Below are 23,273 nucleotides of genomic sequence, written 5' to 3' on the forward strand. Positions count from 1 at the left end.
AAGGACAGAAGACTCTTAACTTTCAACCAACATTTAATAAGTGCTTACTAAGTGCCTGCCATGGGGCTAAGCTCTGGGGCTACCCACATAGATAGGACCAACTTAGTTCTCAAAGAATTCACTACCTAGAAAAAGAAGCAACACTTTTATATTGAATGGAATAACAGAAGCTAGTGGACAAAGACAGAGAATAATTAACTGAGGTTAGGGCTGACAGAAACTAGCTAACCCCAAAAACAACCACACAGAGACTTCTATTCCCCCTACCGAGTTCCAGCTGCAGGAAGTAAGCATGATTAGAAGCTTGTAACTATGGATTGTTGCCTCAACCCAAAGGCCACAACTTATAGGTGGGTGGAGTTAACCCTTGGTTTGGATGTTGCTTCCTGAATTCCCTTTATAGCACACTTTATTTTTGTCTAACCTTTCTAGTATAATTCTTTTAGTTACATTTTAAATTTACATTCAGCTTTAGTCATCTTAACCTGCTCTGCTGTGCATGTTTTAACCTCTATATTCTTTTTTCAGAATCTTCCAATATGGATATTATTTTTTATCAATTTTTCATCTTTTTATGCATTATTTCTAATATTTGTTTATATTTTTCTTATCCCCTTTTGTTTCAACTATTTTATCTTAGACACGCCATTTCCTGCCTTTTGTTTCTCTAACTGAGAATAAGCAGAAGTGATGATCAAAATAGCCACCAGGAAAGTATTGTAACTGAACAATGTAACCAGCCCAGCCTCAGAGTGGAGGTGGGTCCAGGGACCCTGGTGTGGCGAGGACTCACTGATTAGTTTATGAAACCTGAGGTGGTCAAGGTCTTCCCTTACAGCGCAGTTGGTAAAGAATCCACCTGTAATGCAGGAGATCCCAGTTCGATTCCTAAGTCGGGAAGATCCTTGGGAGAAGGGATAGGCTACCCACTCCAGTATTCTTGGGCTTCCCTTGTGGTTCAGCTGGTAAAGAATCTGTCTGCAATGTAGGAGACCTGGGTTCAATCCCTGGGTTTGGAAGATCCCCTGGAGAAGGTAAAGGCTAAGAGGGTCCTGGGGTAGGGCAGGAGGGCTGAGACTGCAGGAACACTTGGGGAAGGGATGTAGCTATAGCTGAATATCAACTGATAGTAGAAATTGTAGTGTTTGAACAACCGGTATCACCATACCAGTGTTTATACTACATCAACATCAGTTCTGTGATTAGGAAAACAACAAAGTGGGATAGAGAAGAAATCATTCCAGGCCTCTTAAAAATGGAAACAGGTACATCTCCACTTCAGTTAATTTTCTTGCAAGTCCTTTCTAAAAGGACATTACAGGCGGACTTCTAAAAGTCTTTCTAAAAGCCAAAGAAGTAAAGACACTGCCCCTAATTCTAGCCACATTTAACTGCCCCGATTTTCAAAAATATACATCCATGTAATTTGAGGAGACAGTTCAAAATGACCCTTCTTAAGAAGTCTTAGGTGAACTTTAAAACCAGCCAAGAGAAACTACTGAAGTAATACTGTTATACCAACTTCTAAAAACCTTCATATCTGAATCACAAGACCATTTGGCTGTAGCTATTTGGAAGAGTGCACATTATAGACAAAGAAGGAAAGCACAGGAGAAGGTGTTGCAACCCAAGCTCCCATGATCTGTCATGAAGCTATAAATCACATGCTAAAATGGTTCAGAATTATGCACAATGAAAGACCTAGGTCCAAATTCCTAGAATGCTTTCTATGATGGAATGCTCCAAAGATAAATTCTAGCTAAACTGATTCATCTACCTCCAAGTCAAAAATCCAAAATTCTTTGTAAACAATAGTAGCCACCATGTACGGAACTGTGTATCAATTTCATTGCCATTTTTGGTAATCTTAAAAACAATGCTACATAGAAAATATCATTCAAATTGACAGGTGAAGTCAACTGGCCTAGAGAGATTAAGTAGCCTGTTCAAGGACACATAGCCAGTCACCAGCGGAGCTCAGCTCAGGTTAGATCAAAGCCCCCACTCGACTCTGTTCTCAAGACTTCACTGCCTCTCTCCTCTCACACTTGGAGGTCTTTCCAATATCACTTCTCTATCATAAGAATTCTCATAGACTCAGAGAAGGCTTGAAAGTAACCACCCACAAGATTTCTCCTACAACCTTCCATAAGTACTGCCTGAAAAGTAACCAAAGGCCCACTTAAGGAAGCAGTCCTACTTGATTTCAGGACAAGAGCCTGACGCTGGGGAAGGTTGAGGGCAGGAGGAGAAGTGGGGGACAGAAGATGAATTGTTTGGAAGGAATCACTCACTCAATGGACATGAGTTTGAGCAAGCTCAGGGAAATGGTGGACAGGGAAGCCTGGCGTGCTGCAGTCCACAGGGTCGCAAAGAGTTGTACATGGCTTAGATACTGAAAAATAACAACAATGAAAAGCTCAGCACTTCCAAATCCCATTTGCATAAAAAAGAATTTGTGAACTCCTTCAGACACTTACATATGAAAATAAGCTATCATTTGGGTCAAATCAGAAATTCTAAAGCAGACTGAAAATGACCTGGAGCTCAGGTTCTTCCATGACTCTACTGCGCCCAACAATCTTTTAGTGACATCTGAATTTCAAAGGATTCTCCATCTCTTTTGGTCTATTAGCATTTGAAATGGCAAAAGAAAAACTTCATCTCGATTTTCTCACAAGACTTTCTCTAAATTCCCTATTAATAATCTAGTCTTTGATGAACACTTAGAATACTCTTTACTCATCTCATTCCCATCTTAAAGGAAGCTGGTCTGCCATGGTATTCCTCTACCCAATACAGGCTGTATCAAACAAAAGCAAGTTATTCAAGTGACATAAAATCTAACCACTGAGAGCAATGGTTCGACAAAAACAAAACTAAAAAGGTCACTTATTAAGAAAATCCAGTTAGTAATAGTTAGCATCCCCCATTCTTCACTAGTCACTTCTTCACTAGTCAGTTCCGTTGCTCAGTCATGTCTGACTCTTTGTGAACCCATGGACTGCAGCACATCAGGCTATCCATCCCTGTCCATCATCAACTCCCAGAGTACTCCAACTCGTGTCCATTGAGGAGGTGATGCCATCCAACCAGCTCATCCCCTGTCGTCCCCTTCTCCTCCCACCTTCAATCTTTCCCAGTATCAGGGTCTTTTCAAATGAGTCAGTTCTTCACATAAGGTGGCCAAAGTATTGGAGTTTCAACTTCAGCACCAGTCCTTTCGATGAACACTCAGACTGATTTCCTTTAGGATGGACTAGTTGGATCTCCTTGCAGTCCAAGGGACTCTCAAGAGTCTTCTCCAACACCACAGTTCAAAAGCATCAGTTCTTCAGCGCTAAGCTTTCTTTAGAGTCCAACTCTAACATCCATATACGACCACTGGAAAAACCATAGCCTTGACTAGACGGACCTTTGTTGGCAAAGTAATGTCTCTGCTCTTTAATAAGCTGTCTAGGTTAGTCATACGGAGAAGGCGATGGCACCCCACTCCAGTACTTTTGCCTGGAAAATCCCATGGACGGAAGAGCCTGGTAGGCTGCAGTCCACGGGGTCGCGAAGAGTCGGACATGCCTGAGCGACTTCACTTTCACTTTTATGCACTGGAGAAGGAAATGGCAACCCACTCCAGTGTTCTTGCCTGGAGAATCCCAGGGACGGGGGAGCCTGGTGGGCTGCCGTCTATGGGATCGCACAGAGTCAGACACGACTGAAGCGACTTAGCAGCAGCAGCAGGTTGGTCATAACTTTTCCTCCAAGGAGTAAGTGTCTTTTAATTTCATGGCTACAGTCACCATCTGCAGTGATTTTGGAGCCCCCAAACATAAAGTCTCTTATTGTTTGCATTGTTTCCCCATTTATTTGCCATGAAATGACGGGACCAGATACTATTATCTTGAAAGTTTTCTGAATGTTGAGTTTTAAGCCAACTTTTTTCCACTCTCCTCTTTCACTTCCATCAAGAGGCTCTTAGTTCTTCTTCACTTTCTGCCATAAGGGTGGTGTCATCTGTATATCTGAGGTTATTGATATTTCTCCCAGCAATCTTGATTCCAGCTTGTGCTTCATCCAGTCCAGCATTTCTCATGATGTACTCTGCATAGAAGTTAAATAAGCAGGGTGACAATACACAGCCTTGACGTACTCCTCTCCTGATTTGGAACCAGTCTGTCGTTCCATGTCCAGTTCTAACTGTTGCCTCCTGACCTGCATACAGATTTCTCAGGAGGCAGGTCAGGTGATCTGCTTTTCCCATCTCTTGAAGAATTTTCCACAGTGTGTTGTGATCCACACAGTCAAAGGCTTTGATGTAGTCAATAAGGCAGAAGTAGAACTCTCTTGCTTTTTCCATGATCCAGCAGATGTTGGCAATTTGATCTCTGGTTCCTCTGCATTTTCTAAAACAACTTGAACACCTGGAAGTTCATGGTTCATGTACTGCTGAAGCCTGGCTTGGAGAATTTTGAGCATTACTTTATTAGCATCTGAGATGAGTGCAACTGTGTGGTAGTTTGAGCATTCTTTGGCATTGCCTTTCTCTGGGATTAGAATGAAAACTGACCTTTTCCAGTCCTGTGGCCACTGCTGAGTTTTCCAAATTTGCTGGCATATTGAGTGCAGCACTTTCACAGCATCATCTTTTAGGATATGAAATAGCTCCACTGGAATTCCATCACCTCCACTAGCTTTGTTCATAGTGATGCTTCCTAAGGCCCACTTGACTTCACATCCCAGGATGTCTGGCTCTAGGTGAGTGATCATACCACTGTGATTATCTGAGTCATGAAGATCTTTTTGTACATTTCTTCTGTGTATTCTTGCCATCTCTTCTTAATATCTTCTGCTTCTGTTAGGTCCATACCATTTCTGTCCCTTATTGAGCCCATCTTTGCATGAAGTTTCCTTGGTATCTCTAATTTTCTTGAAGAGATCTCCAGTCGTTCCCATTCTATTGTTTTCCTCTGTTTCTTTGCATTGATCACTGAGGAGGGCTTTCTTATCTCTCCTTGCTATTCTTTGGAATTCTGCTTTCAGATGGGTATATCGTTCCTTTTCTCTTTTGCCTTTCACTTCTCTATTTTCATAGCTATTTATAAGGCCTCCTCAGACAACCATTTTCCCTTTTTGCATTTCTTTTTCTTGGGGATGGTTCTGATCAATGTCTCTTGTACAATGTCACGAACCTCTGTCCATAGTTCATCAGGCATTCTATCAGATCTAATCCCTTGACTCTATTTTTCACTTCCACTGAATATTCATTAGGGATTTGATTTAGGTCATACCTGAATGGTCTAGTGGTTTTCCCTACTTTCTTCAATTTAAGTCTGAATTTGGCAATAAGGAGTTCATGATCAGAGCCACAGTTTCCAGTCTTGTTTTTGTTGACTGTATAGGGCTTCTCCATCTTTGGCTGCAAAGTATATAATCAATCTGATTTTGGTGTTGACCATCTGGTGATGTCCATGTGTAGAGTCTTCTCTTGTGTTGTTGGAAGAGGGTGTTCCCAAAGACCAGTGCATTTTCTTGGCAAAACTCTGTTAGCCTTTGACCTGCTTCATTCTGTACTTCAAGGCCAATTTGCACATTATTCTAGATATTTCTTGACTTCCTACTTTTGCATTCCAGTCCCCTATAATGAAAAGGATATCTTTTTGGGGTGTTGGTTCTAGAAGGTCTTGTAGGTCTTCATAAAACTGTTCAACTCCTTAAAACTCAACCAAAAAGCATTTGGAATTTTATAACTAGTGCTACATTTTGATTTCTTCCTCCTCGGGAACTATGCTGAACACCTCAAGAGAGATATACCAGCGTTCTATTTAAATGTTTATATTCCATGAAGTCATTAACACTTTGTAATGAAATGAAAATGGTATCTTAATGTGAGCCTCAATTGTTTTTATTAAAGTCATGTGAAACAGCTATATACTTAATCAGCTTACCTAACCAGAGTGTTATAAAAATAATTATCAACTGTTCATTAAAGTGCAACAAAGGATCTGAAAGAGATGCAGATACACCAAAATTACAGTATTTTCCTACTGAAATATCGCTCTTAATTAAAATGAAAGCACCAAAAGAAAAAAGTACGTGTTCCTTAGTGGAACAATAGATCTTGACAGATACACTAGTGTTTTAAAAAATATCTCATACATAAAGATTCAAAAATATCAAACACAGCCATGATGTAGAGTAAAAGGACAGTGACATTACTGTATCACTTGGTAGCCAAGAAACCTCAAATAATTTGGTTAAGCCTTCCTGAACTTCTAAAATTTTGTGTAACAACATATCTTACAGGATTTTCATGAGGACTTAGATAACATCTGCTTGCTGCTGCTGCTAAGTCGCTTCAGTCATGTTCGACTCTTTGCGACCCCACAGATGTAAGCCCACCAGGCCCCCCTGTCCCTGGGATTCTCCAGGCAAGAACACTGGAGTGGGATGCCATTTCCTTCTCCAGTGCATGAAAGTGAAAAGTGAAAGTGAAGTCGCTCAGTCGTGTCTGACTCTTAGCAACCCTATGGACTGCAGCCTACCAGGCTCCTCCGTCTAGGGGATTTTCCAGACAAAAGTACTAGAGTGGGTTGCCATTGCCTTCTCCAACATCTGGTTATTTAACCAATATTTATTGAGCAACTATTATATTCCAAACCCTGAAACACATCAGTAGACAGAGCAAAGTCCAATGCTCAACTTATATTTTATTTGAGGGGAAAAAGAGAGAGGTATGCATTAAATGGGTAGACAAATGAGACCATTTAAGTAATTGGTAAATTAAAGCAAGAAAACAAGACCCAGAATAATAAGGTGCTCAAATAATGTTGATACATACTCAATTCTGCTCAATGTCTCATTATCTCTGTTCTTGGTGAATTATAAAAGTCAGCCATAATATATTTACACTCACTTCTTGACTATAAACAGAATGAACAACAACAAAATTAAGGTTGATTCCATCTGAATAAAAATAACCCAACCCTGGAGATAGAAGGATTTTGCAGCTGTTACAACAGAAGCCTGTGAAAACACACTGCCTGATTCTTAGGATCTGACTCATAACTATGCCTAACATTCATTCTCCTTCAGTGGTCAGTCAACACTGTAGTATATTCTGAATCAGTGAAGCACATTTTCTCCCCACCAACTCTTATGCCTGAAGATAAATATTAATATTAGTAGAACTGGCATGAATAATATCTATCAGAAAATCAGCCTTTGATTACATAATTAGGACTCTACACAAAAAGTATACAGATATTTGAGGATTTATGAATAGATTACATAACATGAACACAGGAAAATTGTAATTCCTTTTCCTCATTAAGGAAATAGGTTAGCAAATAAATGATTTACTTTGTTACAACAAATTTACAACATTATACAGCCATATAAAGTAGAGTCTCTTTACTGTAAGTTATAACTGTTAGCTAATCATTTAATCAAAAAGCTCCATTACAGTAGGAATCAGGAGGGAAAAATCAAAAGGTCTACTAAAGGTTTTAACTTAAACATAAAATCCATGTTTATTCCCTAGCTTTCTGATGTAGTGCCAAGTCCTTGTCTCTTAAGGTGAATTTGCTGATAACTCAATTATTGTCTTTCTCGTCTAGATTCCAGTCCATGTACATCATCTATGATAACCCAGTCTCAATTTCTTCAAAGTGGAGTAGGAAGTTAAAGGGCTCTAAGGGCAAAATCCTTCTTGAACACTTCTCTGACCTATGTGTAATTTAAAACAAATTTTCTTGAGGAATTCACTTCTGCAGAGTATGACCAAAGTATTCAACTTTGTTTATACCAAAATAACTTTCTTTTCAGCCTCAGATTTTCCTGAGTTATGTAATACCTAATTAAAATACATGATCACAATTACAAGTATAATTGGCATAAACAAGTCTGGTTGAAAACCCAAGTCGCGGTAAGCCCACAACTAAACTTGTTAGGAGCAGAAGTGGTGGCAGGGGATTTAAATGGTGTGCAGTGTACTACAAGCAATTGTTAATATATTCTACAGAGAAATAGAAGATTTTAGGTAAATTCAGTGGGTTGTTTGAGAATTTCTATCAACTTTTAAAACATCAGGTCAGTTAATGTTTAGAGGAAGTTTAAAAAATGAAAAAATTTATCAAAAGCAAAGAAAAATGTTCTTCAAAATATCGAATATGCATATTTTTGTTAAAGAAACCATAAACATCTATAAATACTTCTGGAGTTAAAAGACACAAGGTCAATTTCTATATACTGCAAACTTATTCTCAACTTGTCCTCTCACAAAAGTACAATTATCAATCCATATGATTGATCAAATCCAGTCTAAATTCCTCAGAAATAACTTTTTTTATTTTGAATGAACAATGAAAAAAGTTGGAACCAACTGACCCAAGTACAAAGCTATGAGATTACATACCAGTTTTTCTCTAAAAGAGTACTTTCTTCTCTGCCCTACTGATATGAAATCTTTTCATACTCTTGGTTTCTCCTTTCATTAAATAAGCAAAACTGTAACACCCTTTAAAAGAACTGTACCCAGTTCTTTGTATCACTTCTGAATAAACTATTGCATTATCTCTATCCCAGAACCACCAGCAAACAGGAGGTAAAATTTATTCATGCTGAGTTACAAGTAATCAATGTGTAGACTGGTGTTAATCATGTGCATAGACTGGTGTAAAACATAGTATCAAATTTTGAGATTAAGAAAAGGACTTTATTGATAAAGAGAAATTTAAGAAACCAAATCTTTTTACAGATATTGCCAAAAAGTCCATTAAATTAATTTTAATAACCATTTCCTAAAGTTGAGATTTATTTTTGAAGAGAAAAACGAGGTAAGAGCAATTCCACAAAGGACCTGTAGCCTCTGAAACGTCAAACAACAGATTCTTCAGTTGTTTCAGTTCCATAATTTTGCTTTATTTTGACTGATTGGTAAAAAAGATATACAGTAAGGAAAGTCTTTTAACTGGCAAATCGAATGCTTTTTTGCAAATTAATATAAATTATAAAATCTCATTATTATAATTTATAACATATATACTATATCCAAAAATATGTAAAATAGTCTTTTAAAATAAAAAAGGAGCCGTATTAAACTAATGGGCATAGGATATTACATTTAAACACAGGTCCCTTATATATGAGTTTGAGCAAGCTCTGAGAGCTAGTGATGGACAGGGAAGCCTGGAGTACTGCAGCCCGTGGGACTGCAAAGAGTCGGACATGACTGAGCGACTAAACTGAACTGACAGTGAAGAAAGCAATTAAATGATTCAAGATTGAAAGCTAAAGACTAAATTTCTAATAACATAAATAACTGCATATACTAACATATTCATATTGCTTATTTATGCATATCTGCATTATTGAACACAAAACTAACTGCTGAATGATTCACAGATTTTAATTGAAATTAAGAGTCACTTTATTTTGGGGGCTCCAAAATCATGGCAGATGGTGATTGCAGCCATGAAATTAAAAGACGCTTACTCCTTGGAAGGAAAGCTATGACCAATCTAGACAGCATATTAAAAAGTAGAAACATTACTTTGCCAACAAAGTTCCGTCTAGTCAAAGCTATGGTTTTTCCAGTAGTCATGTATGCATGTGAGAGATGGACTATAAAGAAGGCTGAGCACCAAAGAATTGATGCTTTTAAATTGTGGTGTTGGAGAAGACTCTTGAGAGTCTCTTGGCCTGCAAGAAGATTCAACCAGTCGATCCTAAAGGAAATCAATCCTGAATATTCATTGGAAGGACTGATGCTAAAGCTGAAACTCCAATACTTTGGTCACCTGATACAAAGAACTGCCTCATTTGAAAAGACCCCGATGCTGGGAAAGATTGAAGGCGGGAGGAGAAGGGGACGACAGAGGATGAGGTAGCTGGATGGCATCACCAACTCAATGGACATGAGTTTGAATAAGCTCCAGGAGTTGGTGATGAACAGGGAAGACGGGCGTGCTGCAGTCCATGGCGTCGCAAAGAGTCAGACACGACTGACACTGAACTGAACTGAACTGAACTGAAGTGGTCTCACCTCCATTTTATACACTCAAATGAGTGAAGAGTATAAAAAATCTAACTTCTACTACCAGTACATTCTAGATATCAATATTTATTTCTTCTTAAAAGTTCCTTCTCTTTTCTTCTACATAATATTTTAACAGAAAGTATGGTTTCATCTAAATATGACTCTATTTTTCAAACTGACAAGAAATAGTGTTAAGGAGGATACAAAGAAACAGGGATACTGCCCTGGGGAGCTTAAACTGAAATACCTTTGAAAGGTAACTTGGCATTGTCTATCAAAATTTTCAAGGCACACAGAAGTTTATACTAAGAAGCAATCATACAAAGGCATAAAGTAATACAATAAATGAATAAAAAATAAATGGATATTTATTAAATAATTACTTCTAATAATTAACAACTAAAGTCACTCTAAGTGTTCATCAATAAGGGACTGATTGAATAAACTACTGTATCACACAATGGAGTGCACAGTTTAAATGAGACAGAAAAATGTTTATGATGCATTAAATGAAAAAGCGAGTATCAAAACAATTTAGATAAATATAATTTTTGAATTATATAAATAAAATGCATAAATACATATTAAATATACATGGAAAACAGCTGTAAGAATATATATGAAATTTTCAAAGAATTTAGAGAAAATCTTTTCTTTCTACTAAATATTATGTTAATTTATATGAGCAATTAAGTATTCCCTATAATAAAAATCAATAATCATAAAGAACATTTTAATATCTTAAAGTGTTTTAATCAAAATATTAAAGCAGGCATTTTTCTTCATCTTCCTAAAGATTTTCTTTTTTAAAAAAATATTTTCTAGCTACTATATGCAAATCTGATTGTTCTCCTAACACATGAGTACCATGCTCTCAAACTTTAAAATGCATTATACTCAACTGCAGAATTATATGAAACAAAGGTATTGTGACACAAAATAATCACAATTATATTCAAAGTTGTGGGTTGGTTTTTTTTTTATAGTTCACCTCAAATACTCTTTATCTTTTAGAACAAAAGAATGGAACTTTAAAAAAAAGTGATTTCTGTAGCGATAGATAAAACTCAGTATCTTCTTTTTCACTTATATATCCTATAGGTTGTAACAATAACATTTTTGTCAATAAGCATAATAAAAATATTTTCCACAATCACTAAACTGTTAACTTCATTAATGGCTTAGCAATCAATATTTCTCCATCTCAACTTGAAGCAATCAGTATTTCTCCATCTAAATCCTAAGCAAAATTTCGGATACTACAAACATTTATGCCAACTGTACATTTACTCTATTAAAAATTTTTTTTAATATTTAAACTTAATTTTCAAAGATTTATGCTCACTAGAATACATACTTGTAAAAATAATTTTACTTTTCTAAAATACTTTTTATTAAAGGATTGAAAACACATCTTTACTTTACCTACTTGTTGATGTTGGTGTTTGTCATAATGACTGTGACAGAAATGGGTTCCACCTTCCTGATCTTCTGTCTTCTCTGATGAAAGCAAACCGAGACGTTTCAATTTCAGTAATCTTGGAGAACTTTCCTGAAAACTCTCTACAGGGCCCAAAACCATATCTCCCGAAACAACAGGAGGAACAACTCTTTTCAAAAATTCCATATTAAGGTTTTTCTACATTACTGGACCCACAGGTACACAGACAAGTATTTGTACCACCTTCCTCGATGAGAAGGTTAGGTCCACTCTTTGTGTCAAAGAGCAAAGAAACGTCATATGAACTTAGGTGGGTCAACTACCAGCTGTTTTGAAGCTGATTTTTAGGACATTTGCTGTTCATACTGATAAGAAGTCAAACAGCTACCAACTGTGAAACTACACTTCATATATACATATACAAGTACATGTACAATGGGTGGTAACAGCAATACTGAGACTATAAAGTGCTTAGCATCCATCTAGTTTAACGTTTAGACTTTGAAAACCTACACTGTGATAATGTTAGGACAAATTTACTTTGGTCTGAGGTGTGTCTTACTTTTAAACACACTTAACAGCTGAAACGTGAAACAGTAACTTGAACTCAAAAGATAATTCTTATCATTCCGGAAATTCACTAGCAGACTGCAGGAAGATCAAGTTTTATAGAAGGTGAAAAGGAGTAATTTAAAACTATACTGTATTATGAACATCCCAATGTACTTTTATTTTTATTTTATTTTCTGCTGCTGTGGTTCTGCTTTACTTTCTGGTGGTTGTTTCATTTAAAAGTTTATCTTTTCTAATATATCTGTGGTGGTGGTGGTTTAGTCACCAAGTCATGTCCGACTCTTATAACCCCATGGACTGTAGCCTTCCAGGCTCCTCTGTCCATGGGAATTCTCCAGGCAAGAACACTGAAGTGGGTTGCTATTTCCTTCTCCAGGCAATCTTCCTGACCCAGTAATGAAACCCAGGTCTCCTGCACTGCAGACAGATTCTTTACCAATCTGTACGAATGTACTTTTAAACACACACCAAAAAAACTTGTTCATTATAATCAATCATAAGTTATAATCTTAAAGTCATAAGTTATCTAAAGTAGCAAAGGAAATCTTGGGATGAATTACTAAAAAAAAAAAAAAAATTTGATAATTTAAAATATATGAATCTAAGAAAATAAAATTAAACAGTTTAAAGTATAAATATTTAATTCAATAAACCCAGTAATCAACCTTACATAATTTATTTCCAAATAACTAAGCATCCTATTAAATATTTTAAAATAGCAAAAGTAACTGATCCTACTGCCTTATTGTAATCCAGAAGCATGATAAAATGTGCCAGTGAAAGGTACTAAATAAGACTTTGTGCACTTTAATATCTTCTTTTCTCCCTTTCTTTGCCTGCCCTCTGGTGGGGTTACTAAGTGACCAAAAAAGAAATGAAAACAAACAAATTGAACAGATAAGACATAAACTTCCCTAAGTAGTCAAACTGATAACTTTGAAGGATACACACTTAAGAGAAAAAAAAAAAAAAAACCTGATTCATTTAGTGAAACACAATCTTTTTCTTCCAGCACTCAGTAGGAAGAGAATGATCTACATATATTAAAAGATGAAGCATAAGGTTGTCTACACAGATATCAAGGAAATTGCTATAATATAAAAACAAGTAAATTTCTGGTCTGAATTGTGATGTGCTTAGTCGCTCAGTTATGTCCGACTCTTTGTGACCCCATGGAGTATATAACCTGCCAGGCTCCTCTGTCCATGGGGATTCTCCAGGCAAGAATACTGGAGTGGGTTGCCATGCCCTCCTCCAGGGGATCTACCCAATCCAGGGTTCGTCTCCAGCATTGTAGGCAGATTCTTTACTATCTGAGCCACCAAGGTCTGAATAGATGAGTTTTTAATCCTTAACATTGATAATGAAGTCAATTATTCTCTATTTCATTCATTTAAAAGATATTAAGTAAAAATCCTCTATACATAAAGCATTAATATATTATTAAGGTTCAGAAGAAATTTAGAGGATTTATTCATGCAAATCCTGTCTCATGGAATTCTACAGTAAAAAGGAGGAAAAAAAAAACAAGGAGGCCAAGTAAAGGACTCAAGTTTCTTGCCCTAAAGCAAGACTATACCAACTAGAAAGAAACACTGACTTTAAAAAAATCCTTCTCAGAAGTAGATTCTCTCTTAACCCTGGAGCACAGAAGGATAAAAATTCATATATGATCATCCTATTGCCAACAAACTGCAAAAACAAACTGGTTAGAACCATAATCCATGTCCTTTAATAACCTAGAAGTTATCCCTGTATCTTCCCAGGTTTTTATTTTTGTTTTTCCATCTTACCTCATTCATATTTTTTAAACCGAAGGACAACTGGCTTATAATATTTTATTAGTTTTAGGTGTACAAGATAGTGATTCGAGATTTTTATATGGATAATTATGAAGTGATCACCATGGTAAGTCTAGTTACCACCTGTCACACACACAGCATTACTACAATATTACTGGCTATATTCCTATGCCATATATTACATCTCCATGACTTATTTTATAACTAAAAATTTGTACCTCTTGATCTCCCTCACCCTATCTCAACCATATCCCCATGCCCTCCCCTTTGGCAAGCCCCTGTTTGTTCTCTGTGTCTATGAGCTATTTCTGATTTATTTGTGTTACTTTTTTTGTTTTTGAGATTCCACATATAAGTGAAATCACATGGCATTTGTATTCCTCTGTCCGACTTACTTCACTTAACATAATGCCCTCTAGATCCATGCTGGCCTTTTGTTTGCTTCCTCTTTACTGATATGGTCTCTTGTTCTTTAAAACTTAGTTCAAGTCCCTCGTGTCCAACTCTTTGCAACCCCATCCATGGAGTTCTCCAAGAATATTGAAGTGGGTAGCCTTTCCCTTCTACAGGGGATCTTCCGAACTCAGGGATTGAACTCAGGTCTCCCACAATGCAGGCGGATTCTTTACCAGCTGAGCCACAAGGGAAGCCCAAGAATAGTGGAGTGGGTAGTCTATCCCTTCTCCTCGAACCAGGATCTCCTACACTGCAGGCCGATTCTTTACCAACTGAGCTACAATGGAAGCCAGCACATTGAAACTTATGTGTGTTGTTTTTCTCAGGTCCCTTTGTAGGTCTTCCTTATCTGTGGCGCCCAGGAATACAGTAGTACGCAACAAACATGCTGATTATGAGGGCAAGTTAGCTTCATGTTTGTTCATGATATACAAGACAACCACACACGTCACTGTTAACCTCACTGTTCTAAACCACACTTTCAGTTGGAAAAAGAAAGGGCAAGGATTAGGTGATATAGGAGAGACCACAAGATTTTTTTTCAGATTTCCTTCTTTCAACAAATGTTTGCTGAGAGGCTTCTTTAATAGCCTGTGCATGAAGCAAACACACTAAGGATTTATCTTCATCCCCAGGAAGCTTAACTCTCACAACTACAAGACTCCCTGTTTGGCTTGGCCAAGGTTTTGTTGAGCCTGCAATACGCTTCAATTTCTTCTGTCCAATAACGTCCTTTCTTTGCAGGTGTGGATTCCTAATAAACATCTAGGAGTCAAACTCCTTTTCAGTGTCAGCTTTTGGAGGACCGTCCCTGAGATGTAATAGCGAGGTATAAAGCATGGGCCTGCAATATCCATTACCAGCTGAATCTATGATGGCGAAATGCCATAAAGCTATTTCTAAGATCTTTGGTTGATTATCAAAACTTTGAACTCTTGCTGTAACAGTTAAAGAATTAAGAAATTATAGCAGTTATAAATTATAACTAACAGGGGTAGTCACTCAAAGACAGCATTTAAAAATCTTTTGAGACCTGTAAGTCACTATTTCACCTTTAGAATATTTATTATAATCTTACCGTAGAATTCAAGACAAGAACTTCTTGGCGGTAAGCTGGATCATCTAATCCTGGCTGTGGGACTCTTGAGCAGTTTTGAGAATTAAGCAGTTAGGTGTTAATCATCCAAGATTAAATAATGGCTTCAGCTCTGAAGAAAAACAAAATATGAGATTGATACATTAGACATGTTTATAATAAGTACATCTGTGTGTGACTCACATCCACCCTTACTTATGCATATATTATATTGCAGGGTCACTAGGTGCTACAGTTATCCTCTTTCAATTAGTGTTATGTTTTTTCTAAGTTTTTATTATGACAATTTTCAAACTAATACAAAATTATTGAGACTATTATGATAAACCCACCCTTATCAACTCATGGCCAATCCTACTGCATTTACGTCTTCACCCACCCCTCAACCTCTATCCCACCACTCTGGGGCATTCTGAAGCAAATTCCAGGCATTATACCACTTTATCTGTAGACCATTCTGTATGTCTCTTTCTAAGACAAAGATTTGCTTTTATAAACATAAGGTAGTATCATTATAATATCCACAATTAATTCACAATAATTTCTTTATTACATCAACTACCAATCAGTGCTCATATTTCTCCAACTGTCTCATAAGTGTCTAATTCAAAGCTAAACAAAATCCATACAGGCAATTGTTACTGTTTCTCCTAAATCCCTTTTAATCTACAGTTGTTTTTTTTCCCCCTCCATTCTTCTCTTTGCAGCAACAAACAAAGCTTTTACTAGACAAAAATTGAACAAATACATCAATACCCTAACTGTTCAATAATAAATTAAATCCATTTTCATTTTATTCACCAAAATAATCAGATTTGCAAAATAGTTCATATATCCACTAGGCCTAATATTATTCCATCTGCCGACAGTGTTTATGGTGCACATTCTTCAAAGTCCAACTATAATAACTCTGAGCAGGTGCTGGATTATGAACTATTATACCTTATATGTAATAATTTGATGACTACTAAGAATGAAACCAATGACCAAAAGGAGTTATCCTTTAACTGCATATAAGGCCTCACATGCAATCAAATACATTTCATGTTTTTAGTACCATGAAAGGTTGTGCATTTTTCAATAGGCCACATTTTTAACTTGTCATTGAACCACAAATCAACCTCATTTTAAATCACATCCTGTTTCTTACTATTTTCTTGTTTAATGAATTTAATTCCCAGCCCAAAAGAAAGAACTATTTTGTAAAATATTAATTGTGTACTTAAAAGTTCTTAATCTGAAATTCCTTTAGCCAAGTTAGAAAAATATAAAAATATTTCATTTATTCACAAGCATAATCAGCTAAATCATGACTAAAACCAAATCTCTGAAGCCCCAAACTGGTAAATACGAAACTACTAATTTAATATAGATGTACTTGTTTATTATCAATTATCATTCAGACTTACGAATTTTTAACTGCCCCACCAAATATTTCTGCATCTGTTAACAACATGGTTATCTACAATCCCACCATAACTTTTGATACTTTATCTTAGTTTCATGGAATCATTTCTCCCTCAAAGCAAATAAAACTTATGTGACAAACAGCATATCATTTCTTGCCTACAGTGAGCAGAGCAGTCATGTACTAGTCTGTATTTAATGAAATTTATACTATTTTTGTTTTGTTCAGGGGTAGTTTGGGGTTTTTTTGTTGGTGGTGATGGGGGTTTTTTTTGGGGGGGGGCAGGTCAATTGTACTTTTATCTTCTCTCCATATAGACTACCTAAAATGGAGCTTTTATTTTCATTTCACTTGATTAATTTGGAGAATACTTTATCTATAAGAAGAGTAGTTTTTTTGGGGGGGGTTCACATTCCACAGCACGTGTGTCCTTAGTTTCCCGACCAGGGATTGAAACCACAGCCCCTGCACTGGAAGGCAGAGTCTTAACCTCTGGACCACTGGGGAAGCCCTGAAAAGAATAGATTTTATTACTGCTTCTATACTACTACTTTTGAGACGGTCAAGGTCAGAGAGGTCAGGTAACTGCGGTCGTGGTACGCACATGACCGATCCTGTTGTTTCTTATTTTAAAAGAATAAGCTCAAGAGTGACTTAAGGAGGTCAGATGGCATTTGACAACACTGAACAGAAGACTGTAAATTAGTCAAATAGCACAAGCTTTAAAGATTCAAGGCTTTAAATCAGCAATAAGACTAATGATCTAGAACCTTCCATGTGTAATAAAGAGAACAGTGGCCCAGCTCTGCTTGGAAGGATTCTCAGATCAAATGAGGTCCTTCAGGGACAACTCTGTTTCACTTTAGTCTAGAAAGTAAAAGAGAAAGTTGAATAGGTGCTCAGGTAACATATTAACCTCATTTCCTTTCTGAAAAGTATTACAAGAATAATGAAGAAAAGAAATGCCACAAATCTAATGTACCCTAACTGTAGTAAAACTTCTGACATAAAAATCTCTGATATACATTGATACATAAAACTATAATCTTAAACAAATAGAGCAGAAATTAAGAAAAAATGAGTTTCAGTGATGTTCAATGTAAGTACTCTCAATATTTACAGGCTTGGAATACTTCATAATCTGAAAAGGAGAACAAGAAGCTATGGTTCCAAGCACAAGGTAGATTTGAGCTCAATATAATAAAAAGAATAACTTAATTATTATATAATTCATTTAAAACCTGCTTCATAAAGAAATGGAGTTCCTGCTGAGTTTTTAGGTAAAGATTGTTAGAAATGCTATAGAAAGGGTTATACCACTGAGTCAAAAGACTAAGCTAAATTACTTCATAGATTCCAACTTGAAATCCTAAATTTCACTTTAATATATATTTTGTACTTACACTTGAATACTGGAAAGTGTGGTGACCTAAAGATTCAATCATATTTCAACTAAAGAAAGAAACCACAATGTAAGATATTAAATCTATAACAGAAAACTTCAGTCTTTCTATTAAAATTATTCTGGGAATATTGAAAGACCTCTTTAAATGATGCAAAAGACCAAAATGATGCAAAGATTTTCAAATAAATTAGAATAATCATAGCTCCTATCTATAATGGCAAAATAAGTACAGAAAATGGAAAATGAAATATTTTTTAATCTGCCAAAGATTATGGAAGATGTGAAAAATCTATGCACAAAGACTCAAGTGTAGGCAGCAAATAATTACTCAAATTATCCTCTTTGTCTGACTGACAAAAGTTATTAAAATAAAGAATTTATAGTCATCCCTTTAATTAAGAAAGAAAATTAATGATTCATAAATCAACACTGACTCCACTACACTAATTTTTAGAAATTCATTTTTTCTCTTACTTTATAAATGTTTTAATTTTTACAATATCTAAAACAAACCTGCATTTTAATCTTCTGTCATTCTTTATTTCAACTTTTAAGAAGTATGGAAACTTACGATGCTGACTAATGCAAGCATGGATTATACAATATCACCTGCTAAAAATGCTGTATAATGGCACTGAGCTAGAATAATTGGGCTCACTGCAAAAATCTAAATCTCTTGCTGATAAAGCAATGTTCTCTGCAGGTAAATTTTTCTATATTTTGTTGATTTTACATTTTTAGCGAAAATAACAGTTATCATACTACTTGTCTTAATGAAAACAATTAGGAAAATTTTCCATTCACAAATTCAAAGGGAAGGTTTCTGTAACAGTTTCATTCACTGAATCATAAGGACACAGCCCCAAAGTACATTTTCTAGTAAACTGGTGAATGAACATGTATTGTTTAGAATAATTTTCCTTTTACATTTCTACAGCATTACATTTCTATAGTATTTCTAACCCATTCAACAGCATTTCTGTTGGCACAGGAAAAAAAAAAAAAAGAACTAGATCACAAAACTATCATATAAGTGCCCTGCTGCTGCTGCTGCTAAGTCGCTTCAGTCGTGTCCAACTCTGTGTGACCCCATCGACGGCAGCCCACCAGGCTCCCCCGTCCCTGGGATTCTCCAGGCAAGAACACTGGAGTGGGTTGCCATTTCCTTCTCCAATGCATGAAAGTGAAAAGTGAAAGTGAAGTCACTCAGTCGTGTCCGACTCTTTGCAACCCCATGGACTGCAGCCTATTAGGCTCCTCCGCCCATGGGGTTTTCCAGGCAAGAGTATTAGAGTGGGGTGCCATCGCCTTCTCCGTATAAGTGCCCTACCTACTCATTTAGACTTAAATAAGAAGAAAATTTTTGGACAAATGTAGAAACAGCCCAGTAAGACATCATGTCAGTAAATCTGGAATTTTCTCCCATCCCTAATTTCTAAAAAATCCATTGCTGTAACTATGTATGCCACACATGAATTTATAAAAATCATACCTTTAACAAATATTGAGCAGAACTATATGCCAAGAATCGGGGACAGAAGAGTGAACAGAAGAGACAAAAATCCCTAGGCTCACAGGGCTTACCTTCCAGTATGAGCTTGAATTTTTTGTAGTCCTTCCTTTGAGAATCTGAAAAAAGTGCTGGAGGCCTCTCCTTCCAAAATGAAAACACAGTGAATCTTGCAGGGTTATGAACCTCTGTACTCCAATTACTAATTATGGATTAAAAATCCCTGATAAAAACCCTCCTAATGCTTACTTTCTGTCTGCCATTTATAGTGAATAGTGTCATAATTTTACTATTCATAGTATTAAGAAGTAATACAGTCATCCTTCTATATACAGTAGATAATGTTTCCAGGACTCCTTGTGGAAACCAAAAGCATCAGATGCTCAAGTCTTTTATATAAAAGTCTATAGTATGTATAAATAACCCATGCAAATCCTCCTATATGCTTTAAACCCTCTCTATATTATATAATACCTAATACAACATAAATGCTATGTAAATAATTATAAATAAAATGCTAATTCTGTGGTGAACAGTAAACTCAAGTTTTATCTTTTGGAACTTTCTGGAACTTTTTTCTGAATAATTTTAATCCAAGGTTGGTTGAATCTGTAGATGTGGAAGATATAGAGATAGAGAACCAACTGTGCTTTTTCTTACTCATTAAAATACTTAAAGCCTTCAAATTTCAATAGAATGTGTTCTATTTATTCTATTTGTACCTCAAACAAATTTCTAGACTACTGATAGTATCCTTTATCAATTTTAGTTTTTCCAGGAGAAAACTGATCCTAACCTCTTCAATAATTTCATAGGTAAACTTTCTGATTTCATTATTTATTCTCTGGACCTTCTTGAGTTAAAATTCCCACTCCCCCTGCTCAACTCTTCAGCTGAAGTCTCCACAGAAGTCACCCACAGTGCTTGCAAGAAGATATATATGCTCAAGAGAAACCACAATAAACCTTTAACCTTAACAGAAATCATCAATGACCCCCAAATTTTTATTCTTGCTTTTCACAAGAAGAGAGTGATCCACTAGTAAAAAGCTTTTTACTTAAAAATACAACATCTAAAACTAAGGTTATTACTGTCTCTAAGCAATGTCTTATGCTTTTTATACCTATAATTTTTTAAAATTATACATTGGAAATTACCTAATTATGATCCTAAGGTCCTAAAATACCAAACATTAAAGAAAACTATGAAAATACGGTGTATATATTTTACATGTTATACGAAACAACTGATAGTAAAGAGGTCTCAAGGCTAATCCAAATTTTAAGTTATTCAGAAAAATGAAGAAGTAGCTAGACAAGATCACAGAGCAAGTAAATGACCACAATTTCATCTCCAAAGTGTGTCTTTTCTCTTTTTCTCTGTTTATAGTCTGTAAACTTAAGAGAGGTCCTGCTTTTATAAGAGCAACTATGAAAGCACAAACTCCCACTGATGTTTAGCTGACCCATTTCTGTGAAATTTATAGCACCAAAATAATTTCTCTAAATTTAAGGAAGAATGATCATCTGTTATCTGCAGCCTCATAAACTGGATCAAAAGCCTTTAAAATGTCTATGCTCTTTGACCCAATAATTCTACTTCTAAAGCCTTTTCTAGGAAGATGATCAGAAATGCAGACAGATTTATTCACAAAGGTATCATTGTACAATTATTCCTATGAGCAGAATACTGCAGGGGAGGGGCAGGACAAAAACAGACAATGAAAAAAAAAAATCATGGTATAGTCACTAGATGAAATGTTAGCCATCAATTACAAATCATTTACTAATATGCCATAATATTCACTATATATTTTTAAGTAATAAGTAGAAAAACAAAAGTCTTTATAGTACCTTTGCAATTACTAGAGATAAAACTACATTTAGAAATAAAGAATAAACTTACAATGATAGACTCAAATTGTCAAGGCAGTCAATGTCTCTATGCCCATGTCCTTATTTATAAAATAAAGATAATAAAAACCTCTCAGGGCTATCATGAGAATTCACTTTTGGATGAAAAGTGCTTAAATGGTGCTTGACATAAGTACTCAGATGTTATTATTATTATTTATTAACTCATATCCCATATGCTGATAGATAAAATCTATAATACTTCTAAAAAAAATGAAGAAATTCAGTTACTCATAATTCTAATACCAAGAGATGGCCAGTATTAATTCATGTAAATATCTGGGTTAATTTTTTTCATATCTTTCAACATGCATTCAACATTTTATACAATTGGTGTTAAGTTTTACTGTTTCTACTGGTTACAAAATACTGTTAAAATTTTATAAATATAGTATGTGCATTTCATCATTCCACTGGTATTGAACATAAGGTTCAGTTCTTCACTCTATAAATAAAACTGCAATGAATATCCTGATTGGCAGTCTTTGTACACATATTTGATTTTTCCCTCAAGAAAGAGTCTAAAATCAGAACTTCTATCTCAAATGGTATGAAATACACTTGGCCTTACTTCCTACTGACCTCTATAGAATATAGACACATACTAAGTGTTCAAAGCTGCCAATTTCTCTCCTTTCTCCATGGGTACTTCAAAGATATTAACTGGCTTTTTCATTGTAACTTTTCTGCTGTGTTTTGGTACAATTGCTTTTCAAGTGTTTCTTTTTCCATTTATTCTATTTAAAGAAGTTCACTTTTCCTTTATATCACTCTAACATCCCAAACACAATTTGAGTGTTCATAACTTCAGTACATTCCTCAAAAAGATTCTTAAGAATCTACTTTTTATGACTAGAAAAAGAAGTCTTTGTCTTTCAGAAACACATCCTAAAATATTTACAGATGATATGTATGACAGAGGAACTGCATCAAAGTAAGTGGGAACTGGGGAAACGGAATGGATAGAATTAACAAAGAGCTGATCAATGTTGAAGCTGAAGAATGGGTATATGAACATTCATTCCACTAATCTCTCTGTTTAAAATTTTATCATTATACTTAAATATTAAATACAATATTTATATAAATGTATAAATATCTATAAATGTTTATATAAAGTTTCTATTTATATAAATATTTAAACATTATCTTCAAGGGGAAATTGTTTTTAAAATAAATCTTTAAGAAATAAATTAAAATCTACAAAACAATTATAAACTTCTACCATAATTCAATCATTATAAAAATATAAGACCAAAAATATTTAAACCAAATTCAAAAGTGAAGTAAACAACTACAGTATTTAGAATCTCTCAATTACACTTGCCAGTAATTCCCACAGATAAAAACATACTACAATGCCTTTTTCCAAACCATGGCTTCAGCATACCATGCTGATTCTCCAAGACAATATTAGTATTTATATTGTGCATTACAAGAATACAATTATGCCTCTGTATGTGCCCACATGAATATTTGATGAGTAGTTTTATTATGTACTAGTATTAAATAATCCAAATTCTCTTGGTGCTTAAATCACATCTTGGTACCAAGCTAGGCACATCATAAACAATACTTGCAGCTTAACAGATCCACCAAAGTGTTTATTTCTACGCAGAGGCATGCAAGTATAATG

The 23,273-nt window shown here is 35.4% G+C and overlaps 1 protein-coding gene across 16 annotated transcripts in view; it reads right to left on the bottom strand.

Moving 5' to 3' along the window:
- Positions 1–23,273, bottom strand: part of FRYL (FRY like transcription coactivator) — a 259,369-nt gene that overhangs the window by 175,098 nt on the left and 60,998 nt on the right. For 9 of the 16 annotated variants that reach the window (XM_060417090.1, XM_042251400.2, XM_060417089.1 and 6 more), the window contains exon 3: positions 11,459–15,513. In XM_060417090.1, the coding sequence (XP_060273073.1) occupies positions 11,459–11,660 (202 nt within the window). In that variant the 5' untranslated portion in view covers positions 11,661–15,513. Of the gene's footprint in view, positions 1–11,458; positions 15,514–19,798; positions 19,869–23,273 lie in introns of all 16 variants that reach the window. The other 7 variants (XM_060417093.1, XM_015096495.3, XM_060417092.1 and 4 more) reach the window with 4 other exon arrangements.

This window comes from Ovis aries, chromosome 6, assembly GCF_016772045.2.
Source record: "Ovis aries strain OAR_USU_Benz2616 breed Rambouillet chromosome 6, ARS-UI_Ramb_v3.0, whole genome shotgun sequence".
In the NCBI taxonomy this organism is placed as follows: Eukaryota; Metazoa; Chordata; class Mammalia; order Artiodactyla; family Bovidae; genus Ovis; species Ovis aries.